The sequence below is a fragment of the Plodia interpunctella genome, chromosome 25, assembly GCF_027563975.2.
Source record: "Plodia interpunctella isolate USDA-ARS_2022_Savannah chromosome 25, ilPloInte3.2, whole genome shotgun sequence".
In the NCBI taxonomy this organism is placed as follows: domain Eukaryota; kingdom Metazoa; phylum Arthropoda; class Insecta; order Lepidoptera; family Pyralidae; genus Plodia; species Plodia interpunctella.
In genome coordinates this window covers 2,167,726-2,181,815 of record NC_071318.1, presented here as the reverse complement: position 1 = coordinate 2,181,815, position 14,090 = coordinate 2,167,726, and the positions used below count along the sequence as shown (strand labels likewise).

Genomic DNA, 14,090 nt, shown 5'->3' with positions numbered 1-14,090 from the left:
GGAAGTAAACCGGATACGTCAAAATATAAGTGTTGTGGGGTGTGTATAAGTGGGGTTACCTCTTTACAGATAAATTCTATCTATTTAATTTTATTGATATATAATTATATATATATAAACACGTTTGTGAATTTTTTCTCAATAACGTTGTATGACCTACAAATGCAAGTGCTTGTGGATAAAGTATTGACTTTTGCTGATGATTGTACCAACGTTTCTAATGAAGCTTAGTTTAGTGATTAGATAAAGAAGAAAATCTGTTTTCACAGCGTTTAGTTAAACATATAGGTATGTCCTTAATAAATACTTATATATAACTAGTTACTGCCCGCAGCTCCACCCGCGGTGACCTCGGGTCGTTAACTATGTCTATTCCAAATTTCACCAAAATTGCCCCAGCAATGAAGTACAAAGAAAAGCGTGTCAGACTTTCACATTTTAATATTATGAGTGATATTATTTGCCGAAATGAAAAACCAGCATTGTTAACCGATTCTGCCAAAGTTTGGCAAACTGTTCGACGGCTGTGTGGAGCCGGCATAACACGCATTTCACTTACTTGTATAAATACTTACTTCTAATGCACTTGTTCTAAACACTTGATAGTACTGAAAAGATATTTGATTATCGTTGCAATAGCCACATACAAACACAAACACTAATCAAATTAATTTTGCGTTTCCTCATAAAATTATCGAGTTATTACTCTTCAATTAGACACCTAATCATAGTTACCTAGGTCGATAAAATAAACTATGAACTAACCTGCATTGTATGGTATGGTCTAGTGGTTAAGACGCCCGTGATTGAAACATTCCAGGTTCAAATCCTATTCGTGCCACATGAGTTTTTACAGCAATTTGACTCATGCATAGTAATTTTCTTATTGGTGGATTTGATATTATGATGAGGGTATAAACTAGATCTCTTGATCAGATCAGGAATAATATACCTAACTTCGTTTTGAAAAATTTTTGGTAATTGGTTGAGTACTTCCGAAGATTAGGTACCTACACACAAACTTGTTAATAAATTATTTTTAATATTAATTTAGATTATTAACGCGGATAAGTACTGAAAAGAGATAAAGCACGTTTTGTTCTAGTTTTCTCCGTCGCTGTATCCGGATCAAACAAAGTTTTACAATCCAATAAAATGGTTTACGTTGGGAGGAAAATGGGCCACATTAAAGAATATAAATGTCTAGGTAGGTAGGTACCACACGTATTAATGGCGTGTTATTAATTACTTCTATCACATAAAATCAATCCGGCCAAGTTCGAGATGAACTCGTGTGTTCCGTACAATTTATAGAATTCTTATAGGTTTTCCTGTAATCTACAAGCAATTAACTATATTTTAACCGCCACTCTTTATCCTCCCATGGATGTCGTACGAGGCGACTAAGGGACACACAGCCTGGGTACCGGATAGGCAACAGTAACATTCCCAAAGAGGCGAGGTAAATATGTAGTACCCATTTTTCCGCCATCATAACACAGTTGCTTTAGTCCTAGGTACCAACAACTACCTATAATATTATATATTAGGAACATGCAAGCAACACAACACCAAGGACGATGCAATTAGCAAGGTGACTATGTGCATTATACATAGTCACCATGCTGCAGTGTGGTGTGGCTATAGTGATTATGAATTGTAGATAGTAGACGTAGCCAACACGTAACAAAGGCAGTATAGTTTTGATTATTTACTCCAGTTCTTTATTTATTTATTTAGTCCAATAGCTTTTACGTGATAGACAACAAACATACACACGTGAAAACTTTCTCAGTTAATGATATTTTTTAAATACAATTCACACAGATTGAGTTAGCCCCACACGTAGTTCGAAACTTGAGTGAATGGAATAGTAACTCAACAACCAAAACCCAGATCAATTGCAAAAAAATCATTTTCCAACTTGACCTGACCGGGGATCGAACCCGGGTCCTCCAGTGCGTAGGTCCGGCACGATGACCTGATGACAAAGGGGTTTAAAATTCTGACGTGTTTTCATAATTATTATCAATTCCAATGACGTATTGTGTGCGATGACATCAGGTCAGGGTTTGAGTAGGTACCTACGTAATGACTCGCGATAGTGATAAACTCCTAAGTACCATAATACCTATAGTAGTGAGATCTATGACAACAGTCTATCAAATCCTGAAGTTGCATTCGATACCAGAGCATCCACGCTAGTCTAATCTTACTACTATATATAAACGCGAATGTTTGTGAGGATATATGTGTGCATGTTTGTTAGGTACTCTTTCATCCAAAATCTACTGAACCTGTGACATTTTATGCCGAAATTCTCACGGGAGCGAAGCCCTGGGGCGCAGCTAGTCCTAGTAGTGAAATATGATAGAAATATGAAAGTGTGTTTGTTTTCTAATTGTCAAGACGGAGCATTGATTGACATTGTTGGATCGGTTTTTGTTGAGAGTTGAAGAGTGACATAGGCTCCTTTTTGCTGCGGGCAAACTTTAGTCATAAAAAAGCAATATCGTCATAGGCACTTCTTTTTAGGACAACACAACTAATAAGCATCTTTTTAGGACAACTGGAAAACTTCTAAAAGCCATTTTTTTGTACCTAAGTAGATAAAAACTTTATTTGTAATACAGTTCATTAAACATGCGATAGTGATAACGCAACGGAACACATAAAAAAAAGAAATACAAAAGCAAAAATACAACTAACTAATAGTACCTAGCTAACTAACATAAGTAGTAGCAAAAATGCTTACAGCTCAGCTACAATATTACCGACCTAGGCAAGTAAACGAGATTAAACATTTAATGCATAATATACTTACATACCTAGATATGCATTCTTTTTGATACCTTTTTGCATTATGTAACGTAGAAAATTCCCGCTAAACTTTCGTCGATGGAGCGACCTCATTTGCTGAATAATGCATCATAACGTAACTTCCGACCAAGGTTTTGCTTCTATCTTCTATTCGATAAATACTATGTAAAGGCACTGTTGAAATAAGGCATACATTTTAACTACTTGCTTTGCTCAGTAGTAAAAGTCTAAGGGTTAGAAGGGAAGGGTGATATTTAATATTTCAACTCGCACTAAACAAGCAGCAATATAAATAATTTTCTACATGTTCCAAACGAATTAAAAAAACATATTGATATTCTAGAACAAATTAGATTGTCCTAATTACTTAAACAAATAATCCAATTCTCTATTCAAAATGCTGGCCGGAATGGCGTTCGAAAATTAAAAGTTGAATAAGTATTAAAAATGTTTGATGATATATATACTTTTTTGATTTAAAAAGAAAATGATCGAATGATTTTAGAATGCCAAACATTGAAGATGCTGGCCAAAGAATATGATTGATGATTGTCATTATTTTTGCTTAATCGAAATATATTTTTGTCCTCGCATTTTATTCAGAAGTTACGCCTAGTCATAATGGATACAACATTTACCATTTACGATATCAACCCATATCTACCAATCAATAGATAATACAATTGCATGCACCCTTCACACGTTCAAACAATGGGGTCTACAGTTTTTCGCTCACCAATTGTTGCCACTGGACGCTGATATAAATATTTTGTCGTTGATTGTACCTACATATATATAATTCCGCATGCTGCTTGATATTGTTCGCACCTAAAAATAACCTTGGCTCATTCGTTTAACTTTGGCCCGCGAACACTGATATACATTGGCTAGATAACGCAAATTCAAGACTGGGATTCGATTCTTATGCAATTTAAGTTCTATCATCAATTTTCTCCACTTCTTTTAAGGTGGTAGTATTTACAGAAAATTATAATCTAAATCGTTCAATTGTACTCACCGATCGATATGAATATATAGAAAATGTTATGATTGTATATCGATCGGTGTGAAATGCTGGCTTGATGACGTCAAGGATGACAAGAAGCGCGCCAACAGTCTGACAATTAAGGAAATCGCAGACAGGCCGAGTTTAGTTTAATAATATTACATGCTATTTGCAACCAGTCACTATAACTTATTTGCGTACAATGTACATAAAAAAGATGTAACATTTTATGTGCAATATCCCATATACATTTCATGTCTTTCGGAGGCAAGCAAAATTACAGAAAAAGTGATCATTCAAAATTAAATTATTTCATTATAGAGGAATTTGAAAAACTTTCCTCATGAAAACATAATTAAAATGCAAATAAAGCACTCATTTTCACACTTTCTTTGGAGCATCTAGTTCAGTTATGTTCATTTATTTAGATAAACCCACTCAACTCTTTTTATAACTCCTTTAATAGTAATTCTCGAAAAGGTTGCCTAGAAGAAACTGCTCACAACGATAAGGCTCTTTTGCGCATAAATAAATTTAACTAGCGGCAGGACCCGGCTTGGCTAAAGACATAATAAATTATACACCTTCCTCAGGAATCACACAATCTATTGGTGAAAACCACATGAAAATCCGTGCAGTAGTTTTTGAGGTTATTGTGAACACCCAGACGCGGCAGAGGATTTATAATATGTTTCGGGATTTTCAAGTTTGTAACTGTTTATTTTGATTCATGTACTTAATAGTTATTTTTATTGTACCTATTTATTTTTTCTGTATTGTTTGTATTGTATTGTATCTAGTTGTATTGTAGGTCAATGCGTACGAAACATTTCAAACAAACTTGAGATAGTGCGATTCGGTTCTTGTTATGGCTCTTTTGATAAATTATGGGTTTTCAATGGGAATGGTTAATTCTTGCGTATGTACAGTCATCTGCATATCAAGCTAACCAAATTCAATTCTAAATTCTTTGCTATTAGATTCTTTTTATTATAGTTACTGCGCAAAATGCGCAACTTTACAATAGATATACCTACCCACATATAAGTCTGTGGACATAACTAATATATGGTGAACGGCCAAAATTCTACTTCTACAGATGTATTTATTAAATAATATAAATACTTATAAGCTATTGGCTATACTGTAGGTTGAATTATTATATTTTTTGCTGTTTGCCATGGTTTGTTCTGTTTTTTGCTCCATAGTCAATTCCATAAATACGATATACGTACACGTTATTTTCATTACGTTTCAGCACAGGTTACACAGATCATGTCATATCATCATCTACGACGCCAATCTGGAAAAGATCATATTTTATCATTGAGGTCTCATATAAATACTTGATGTAGTATACATACACATATCTCATCATCTCTATAATAATTTAAAAGTAATATGCTTATGTATTCTACGAATTACTTATATCTTCAGGAAAGACTATTCGAATTAGTGATCTCATTTTAACAAAATAAACTATTCTGTGAATCCTTTACTGTGAATACACGTCTAACATAAACTTTACTATCAAAAATAATTTCTCGAAACCCACTTTCGTAACTAAACGTAAACTAAGTCAGTGAAAACTAAATCGTAGATGAGTACGGACGCGAGTGAAGATAATGGCGAAGGACATGAAAACGGAGAACAAAATGGACAGGCTGAAGAACCGGTTCATGAAACTACACGAGAAAATACAAGACACTGTGGAAGACTTCCAAGATCAGGTGCAAAATAAAATGGAGAGGTCAAAAATATCAAAATTTATTTCACATTTGTCCGAAGATAAAAGTTCAGTTGATAGTACAGAAGACGGAAGAAGTATAGGTCTATCCTCTGTTAGTTCTGATCGAGTATTTATACCGACTCTTGTGTTCGATGTTGATCCTAGTGGTGATTCAAAGGACGTGTGTGAAAATTTTCTCAGTGTTGAAAGAAATGAAGGAATCCCCATAAGGAAATGTCTTTCTGCTACTAATCTGAGCTGCCTGAGTGATGGTGTCGGGAGTTCCAGTGAGTCTTGCTACTCCTGTATGACTTCTAGTGATGACAGGTATCTCTCATCTATCTATACAACACTGATAAACATCCCAAAATGATTTGTATGCGGTATAATGTCCATATTCATAAGGAAGCCCTAGGACATCTCGATTCCAAAATTTTGGAGCAAAGCCCCCAGTTGTTTTTATTATTTTTGTTTTATATAGAATCAAATTATGTTCCTATAAATTCTCTCATACCTAGATAATGTAAATAAACATATCTACTTCGGTTGCTTTCTTTCAAAACAAAAAATCTATTTATTCTATTTATTTTTCTCAGTGCAGTTGCAGAAGTGGCAGTTTCAGTACTATCTCCATCTAAGTAAGCTTAAACTTCTTCTTTTTTTGCACCCACTAAAACATTAATAAGTTTTCTCAAAACTATATTAACTACACTAAAGTTATATTCATTTTTAAGTACACAAAACGGAATAGTTGCAAAAATTGGTAAATATATGAATCGTTTTTTAAATACTTACTCAGTAAAATTTTGACCATTGTAATACTTACTTATTTAGTTGCAAATATATTGTTTTGTGTATGCCTTTAGCAGTAAAATATACTTGGATTTAATTCAGCAGTTTGACTTCTCCCACTCATAGTTCGTCTACTTATTAGAACAAAAATTGTTCTTGGTTCGATGTCCTTCCAAAGATGAATCTTTACTTAGACAGATCAACAACACTCAACAGATGTAATAAATCAACCGAATTAATTTAAGATAAATAATCTAAATCGTAGATACACTTGCCAAGAGCATCCATTTGTAAAATACATTTGCTGTAGTGAAACAAGCATCTTGTTCAAATTTAAAATTATTCATCTTAGAATGATATACATCACTTATTGACATCAAAAAATGTACCTAAATAAATCTAAATCTACTATCCTACAAAGTAATATCATTTTTCCGTCAATACACACTATTTTGTTTCAAATTTATTATTTGTTTTTCTTTTGTTCTCTTTGACAGATCGGCATCAGAAATTAGGCCTAGAGCGGGCAGCTTGCCCCCAGAAGGTCGTCTAAATTTGGATCTACCTACGGCCATAAATACCTGCACGGAGCTGATAGAGAAGTTTGGCAATCGTTTTCCTAGTTTCAAAAGCGGAGGCGACAGAATCCATAGGGTACTGTGAATCGGTGGCGGTTCTTGTGGCTTCTCTATCATTAAACTTGTTAACTTACGATATTGTGTCAGCATTAGCATGAATAAATTGTTCAATCAGGCAATGGTTTGAGTTTGTTTCATGTTGAATGAATTTCTTTTTTCATTTTATTATTATTGTGGAATGTACTATCGTTTCTAAATCGAATCTTCGTCTTTTCTTTTTTTATCGCCATTGTATGGAGTCAGCGTTTCTGATAACATTTTTTCTATTGAAATGTAAATAATCAATACAATTTGAATTTTGTTAGTCGGTTTGTTACGCTTACAAGATATAATCAAGGTGGGTCAACGTCGATGTGAAGATAGATTGGATTTTACAGGTCATTTGCATCCATAAGATTGATATCTTCCATATAAAACGGACTTCTACGCTTAGCTTTCACAATTACACATTTATAAATACGAGGGCAATTAAGATAATGTATCATTTGTGTTTTAACTGCAAAAAGTAAGATAGTTACTGACCCAACCCCTTTTATTACTGCCGGCAATTATTAGTAACGACGCCATATTGTTTATTACGGTGGAAATGGCCGCGTGCAACATTTTAGGTGGGCGTATAGAAATAGAAGCGGTGATGGCACCCCTTGTAAACTAAAAGGACCCAGGTTCGAATCCTACTCGTGCCACGTGAGTTTGTATAGGTACCAATCTGACTCATATATAGTAGTCTGTATCAACCACCGCTTGCTTCCTGTGAAGGAAACCTGCACTCTAGTTGATAAAATTATCTATAATTCTAATGAGTTAGGTAAATCGAAGACAATGGCAAACCAGTCCATTAATATTGCCAAGAAAGTCGTTGTGTGTGTTTCTTTCCACTTAATGACCACGACACTCAGCCATAAGGAATGTGACTGTAAGGAAGGAAGAAGGATCTAAATAGTCTTATCTACTGGAACAACACACTCTTACCTAATAAAAAAATATATTAGAAAGTGTGTTTTTCGTTGTTTTTTTATACGTCCAAACGGAGCATTGGATATAGGTGATTTTTGGCGTGGAGTTAGATAGCTGGAGAGTGGCCTATTTCACTTTACGCGGGCATCATCTAGTGTTTTAATAATATTTAATGACTTTACAAGTAATTCTTTAACGGCAAGAAAAACAAACAAGACACACAATACTTATAACAAAACTTTCGTATCAATTCCAGTATTTATTGAAGAACACTCGTCTAAGCGACGTGAACAAGCGACTAAAAGCGCAAATCTGGAGTTCGGTGGTCACCATCGTCCTGGTCGAAGCCAAGAACCTGCCTGCCATGGACATGGATACCCGGTCGAGTGACCCTTATTGTAAGTTTAGGTAAGTTGTTTAGTTTCAACAGGGTAGTGTGTAGTTATGGCGTTTCCTATATATAATCCTATTCCCTGGATGTCGTATAAGGTGCAGAAAAAAAAAAGCTTTGACGGCTGTTAGCCAGCAATAGTTTTCCCAAAGAGGGTTGAGAAACAGATCCCTTATCAGATACCTTTTTAAGAACACTTTGTTGTCCATTTGTTAAGATTTTTAGGTATCAAATAGAAAATATGCAATTCTAAGAACTGTGATTTATATCAGCTATGGAAAAACTTTTAAGTCAGGTAAAAATATAATCATTCATCTAATACGTTTATTTTACAAGGAAATCATGAAGATTAAGTATTATTTTCTCTTTGCTTCGGTAGATGCACTAACTATAAACTGAAAGTATAATTCGTTGAGCTAATTACGCCAGAGTTAATTTGTGTCCAAGATAAAATCTTAATGGCGAGTTAGCGTGTAAGAGTAATGACAATATTTTGTATTTCATACTAATCTATCCTACTAACATTATCATTGCGAAAGTTTGTTTTTTTTTTATTTCTTTATTTATGTTACAATAATTTGTATGAAAAATACAAGCCTACCAACAAAAACCTATATAGGTTTATACGTGGTAAGGCGAGCACAACTCATTACAAATTTACTCAGTTAATATATAGTTCTTAAGCATTAATTTACATTGGTTATACTGGTTTCCAAATGAATTATTTGCTCACAAATATTGTTAGGGTATTCATTCAATATAGATGGCAGAAAATACTCCCACATTCTTTTACCGTGGACATTGTTAACTGAAGGTAGGGTATATCTAGGTAAGTATGTTAAGTTGCGCAAACCCGAGCTTCTAGTTTTAACTTTTAAGGAGTTTATTTTTTTTAGGTTTTCACACACAATTTCCATTTTATCATTATGTGATATCTTTTATTGTATAATGTTTACATAATGTTTGTTACTCTTTCATGCAAAATCTATTATTATGAAATTTGGTACACTGGTAAAATATAACCTGACTACAAAAAAGATCCTTTTTAGATTTCTCTGTCTTTGGGCCAAAAAATAATTTTTGTAAAAACTTATTCACAGATTAGGCAACGAGAAGTACAAGAGCAAGGTTGTATGGAAGTCTTTACATCCATCGTGGCTGGAGCAGTTTGATCTCCATTTGTATGATGATCAGGAGCAGATCCTGGAAGTCACCGTATGGGATAAGGACAAGCAAACCAAGGACGACTTTTTGGGAAGGCACGCCATTTTCCCCTCTATGTGTTGTAGCACCCCCACTCCATATCTCGAGGAAGTCGTATGAGATAATTAAAATATATATATAATAAATATAAAGCCTTAACAGCTGATAGGCGTTATCCCAAAGAGGGTTGACGTCAGTCAGGCGGCCGAATCGAATTTATAAAATATAAAGGTTTATTTTTTTAGCGGCCACCCTGGGTTACTGGTCTATGTCAAGCTAATAATTCGATTTGTTTTTTGATGGATGACATAAGGAAAGTTGAAACTTGGTTATAGGATGACATTAGATTGAGAGAGGCCAATACGAAGCAGTGAGGCATTATAGGGCTGATGATGTTGTTATTTGGTTTCAGATGTACGATAGACCTGTCAAAATTAGAAAGAGAAAAGACACATAACATATGGCAGGACCTAGAAGATGGAAACGGCCAGATATTTCTCCTTCTTACAATAAGTGGCACCACGCAATCTGAAACCATTACTGATCTGACTAGTTATAGAGAAAACCCTAAGGATATTGAAATTATTGAAAGGAGATATGTGAGTACCTATTTCAATATTTGTTAACTGTTTCTTTGTCAATTCTTTAGTGTACGAAAAAAATACATAGTTACTTACAGAGGAAGCAATAAAGAAAGGGATGTTATCTCAGAAAAAGATTTCTTCCAGACATCGACAGAAAAAAAATAGGCAAAAATAAATGATTCAGTTTCCATTATTTCTTATTGCAACATTTTTGTCTTATGTACAGTCGACCCCATGTCAAAGTTACTCTGCAAGGAACTTTATGTTGCGGTATTAGGGGCATGAATTTGGGCAGATGGATGTGCTGACGGTACTTCTCTCATTATAATTTATCTATTTATTATCAGTTTTCCACATTTAAGCATATTTTAGAATTCTATCATTGTTTTACATACCTACCTTTTTACTTATCTTCGACCATACCACATGACTCCTAAGAAATGCTGGCTTGATGTCGTCAGGATCGTGCTAATGATAACTAGCACGGGAGGACATTGAGGTCGGTCGTGTTGCAGACGTGGTACCGCGTGAAGGAGCAGGCGGCGGGCGCGGGCTGGCTGTGCGTGAAGGTGTACGGCGCGGCGGGGCTCGCGGCCGCCGACCTCGGCGGCAAGTCCGACCCCTTCTGCGTGCTCGAGCTCGGCAACGCCAGGCTGCAGACCCACACCGAGTACAAGACGCTGGCGCCCAACTGGATGAAGATATTTACTTTGTAAGTTGCCTTATGTAAAATCAAAGCCGAATCTTGAAAGTTTTAATTGAAGCGAACCGACCTGTTCTGTGTTTCTGGAGTTAGGAAATACGATCCTGCAGATACACATGGAGTATGAAACGTTGGCGGCAAACTGGATGAAGATATTTACTTTGTATGTTACCGTATGTATCATAGCTAAATCTCGAAAGCTTTATTTGAAGTCTGACCTGTTCTATGTGCTGGAGTTAGGGAATACGATGCTGCAGATACACACGTAGTACTTGACGCTAACGCCGAAGATGAAGATATAAGTTGTCAGTTGAAACATCCTCAAAATCTTTATATTAGTTATTTTTTAGCTGTCTTCACCATGCCATTGTCCTGAGCAACCAAGAACATACTGAGAGAGATTTGAATTGTACACGCAACTAAACACGCAAATATAAGAGAGAGAAAACCTATAGGAAATTCAATGAAATACATACGCGTCTCTCTCGGTGTGTGAATTTTACAGATACGTTGTCACGTCTTATCCTTTACGAGGTGGACAGAACCAGAGAGTTTTATAACACGCTGGCCACGTTAAGCAATATGGCGTAATAAATTAGATATAATTCAATTCCAGTACAGTCAAGGACATCTGTTCCTACCTCGAACTAACCGTATACGACGAAGACCACGACCATAAAGTGGAATTCTTGGGGAAGCTGACGATACCCCTGCTGACTATACGGAATGGGGAAAAGAGATGGTACGCATTGAAGGACAAGAAAATGCGGGCGAGGGCCAAGGGGAACTACCCACAAATACTGCTGGAGATGACAGTGATTTGGAACCCCGTGAGTAGCATTAGATATTAATGAATTTATAGCAAAATTTGAAAAGAAGGCCTACCACGTATCATACAAACAAACACGTTACTAACGTCCACATGCTCTCTTTTCCCATGTCGTGTAACTATAGTGTAAAAAAAGAGAATGTGTGAACGCAATGACGTGCCACGTGTTTGACGTTTCATGGTAGCCATGGATCCTGAATAAAACCTCGACCATAATGGAGGAAGATTACACTTGGTAGACCAACAGTCAGCAGTGCATATGAAAAATGGTTAGAGAAGAGAATAAGATCACAAAGCAGAACTCTAAAAGTCTAATTTACATTTCTTTGAAATTTGTGTTACACTTTCTTGTTTACAGCTTAAAGCGGCAATACGGGCTGTGAATCCAAAAGAACCTAAATATATGCATCAAGAGGCTAAATTCAAGAGACAGTTGTTTATTAGGAACGTGATGAGATTGAAGGCGATCATAATGTGGTTTATAGAAATAGGGAAAATTTTACAGTGAGTATGAAAGTCAAAGTACTTGTAATGAAATAATTTTAGAAATAGAAATAAATTTATTCATAGCATACATAATGAACAAAATTATAATTTTACAAAGGTACATGAAATATGCTACAAAAGGGTACCACTCATTACGTTTTAATTGTATTTAGTAATTTTTCTAAATCCTATTTTAAAATTTAAAGGAAATTCGTTACGATGTTGCCAAACAGTTTTCATGAAAATCAAGAACTCTGGCCAGAAACAAGCTTGTAAACTAACAATAGTTTTCTTATCTATAGAATTTATTTCAGATTGTTGCATTCATTCTCTTAAAATGAAAACATTATAAATAACATCATAAAAATTAATCTCATATGTATTTAAGAGCATAGCGACTCGCCCCGGCTTCGGACGGGTGCAATATTATGCATATTATATAAATATAAACCTTCCTCTTGAAAAACTTTATCTTTACAAACACCCGCATTAAAATCTTGATTTTATTATTACGTAATGTTATATGTAACAATTTTTCAATATTTTCAGAGACTGTTTCGAATGGGAATCCAAACTCCTTTCATTTATGGGATTGTTGGCGTGGCTTGCTTTCTGTTATTATTACGAAATGTGGATGCTTCCCTTCTTACTTCTCGTCTTCTTCTCTAGGAACTGGCTCATTTATAGGTTAACTGGTAAGCGAATACTATTTAATAACTAGATAATAGCTAAGATTGTTTACTTAATTTTATATTTTTAATTATCAAGTTTTATTTAGATTATACTTGCCTTATCTTAGGTTGATGAAAAATGCGACAATATGATTTCTTTTTTTTTCTTAATTTAAGTTTGTTACTTTTAGTTCGTTTAAAACGTTCCTACAAAAGTTACAAAAATAATCCATGGGAATATATAAAACAAATATTTGGTAGTAAGTTGAATGTTGCTGTTGTCTCTAGCATGAGAATTTTTGCAAAGCATGAATTACAATTTTGTGTAAATTAATAGATATATTTTTTCAAAGCATACAGATTTCAATCTTGTCTTTTCGATTAATTAATATTAATATACCTAATTTTCCTAATGTACCATACTATTACTATACTTACTGATACTACAATATGTTATAAGAAAGAAAATGCAAATATCTTAACCTAGACTAAATGAAAAATTAATTTCAGGAGGTAATCCTTTATTAGTGCCGGTAGATGATGATGATCTATTAGCAGAAGAAGATGACGAAGATGAAGCTGATAAGGTAAGACTTATGACTTATGAAAATAACGGTGGTACATTTTTTTTAACAATTTGTATTTTTTTTCTTCCAGGAAGAGAAGAAATCTTTAAAAGAACGATTACAAGCGATACAAGAAGTAACACAAACAGTTCAAAATGCTATTGGTTATGTAGCATCATTTGGAGAAGCTGTTAAAAAGTAAGATTGCAGTAATCTATTTATATTACATTTATCGAAAACAATTTGCGAATGAATTTATAAATTGTCTGTATTTTAATGAGAAATGATATTAATAGTTTTATTCGTATGTTTTTTTTTTCAGCCTTATGAATTTTACAGTGCCATATCTAAGCTATTTGGCTATATTGATGTTGTTTGGAGCGATGATAGTATTATATATTATTCCGTTGAGATATCTGCTTATGGCTTGGGGTAAGACACTCGTATAACCTCAATATGTTTTCAATTCTTTTTTTATATCAGAACCATTTTTTTCTTACCTGTTCTATTTTACAGGTATTAATAAGTTTACGAGAAAAATTTTACGACCTCACACTATACCAAATAACGAAGTGATTGACTTATTATCAAGAGTTCCAGACGATGAAATATTGGTTAGTTATTTTTTTATATCTCTAAATATTCATTTTAGTAATTTTTCACCCATAACTTATATACTTAATAAATGATTTGTAAATCATTTTCAATCATTTCA

The 14,090-nt window shown here is 34.3% G+C and overlaps 1 protein-coding gene across 19 annotated transcripts in view; it reads left to right on the top strand.

The window, feature by feature from the left end:
* Window positions 1–14,090, top strand: part of Mctp (Multiple C2 domain and transmembrane region protein) — a 69,692-nt gene that overhangs the window by 53,543 nt on the left and 2,059 nt on the right. For 7 of the 19 annotated variants that reach the window (XM_053763997.1, XM_053763996.1, XM_053764013.2 and 4 more), the window contains 12 exons: window positions 8,199–8,350; window positions 9,434–9,592; window positions 9,949–10,135; window positions 10,636–10,832; window positions 11,440–11,653; window positions 12,011–12,156; window positions 12,688–12,833; window positions 13,001–13,069; window positions 13,320–13,396; window positions 13,467–13,573; window positions 13,698–13,807; window positions 13,892–13,989. In XM_053763997.1, the coding sequence (XP_053619972.1) occupies window positions 8,199–8,350; window positions 9,434–9,592; window positions 9,949–10,135; window positions 10,636–10,832; window positions 11,440–11,653; window positions 12,011–12,156; window positions 12,688–12,833; window positions 13,001–13,069; window positions 13,320–13,396; window positions 13,467–13,573; window positions 13,698–13,807; window positions 13,892–13,989 (1,662 nt within the window). Of the gene's footprint in view, window positions 1–5,405; window positions 5,883–6,151; window positions 6,194–6,844; window positions 7,002–8,198; window positions 8,351–9,433; window positions 9,593–9,948; window positions 10,136–10,635; window positions 10,833–11,439; window positions 11,654–12,010; window positions 12,157–12,687; window positions 12,834–13,000; window positions 13,070–13,319; window positions 13,397–13,466; window positions 13,574–13,697; window positions 13,808–13,891; window positions 13,990–14,090 lie in introns of all 19 variants that reach the window. The other 12 variants (XM_053764011.2, XM_053764008.2, XM_053764004.2 and 9 more) reach the window with 5 other exon arrangements.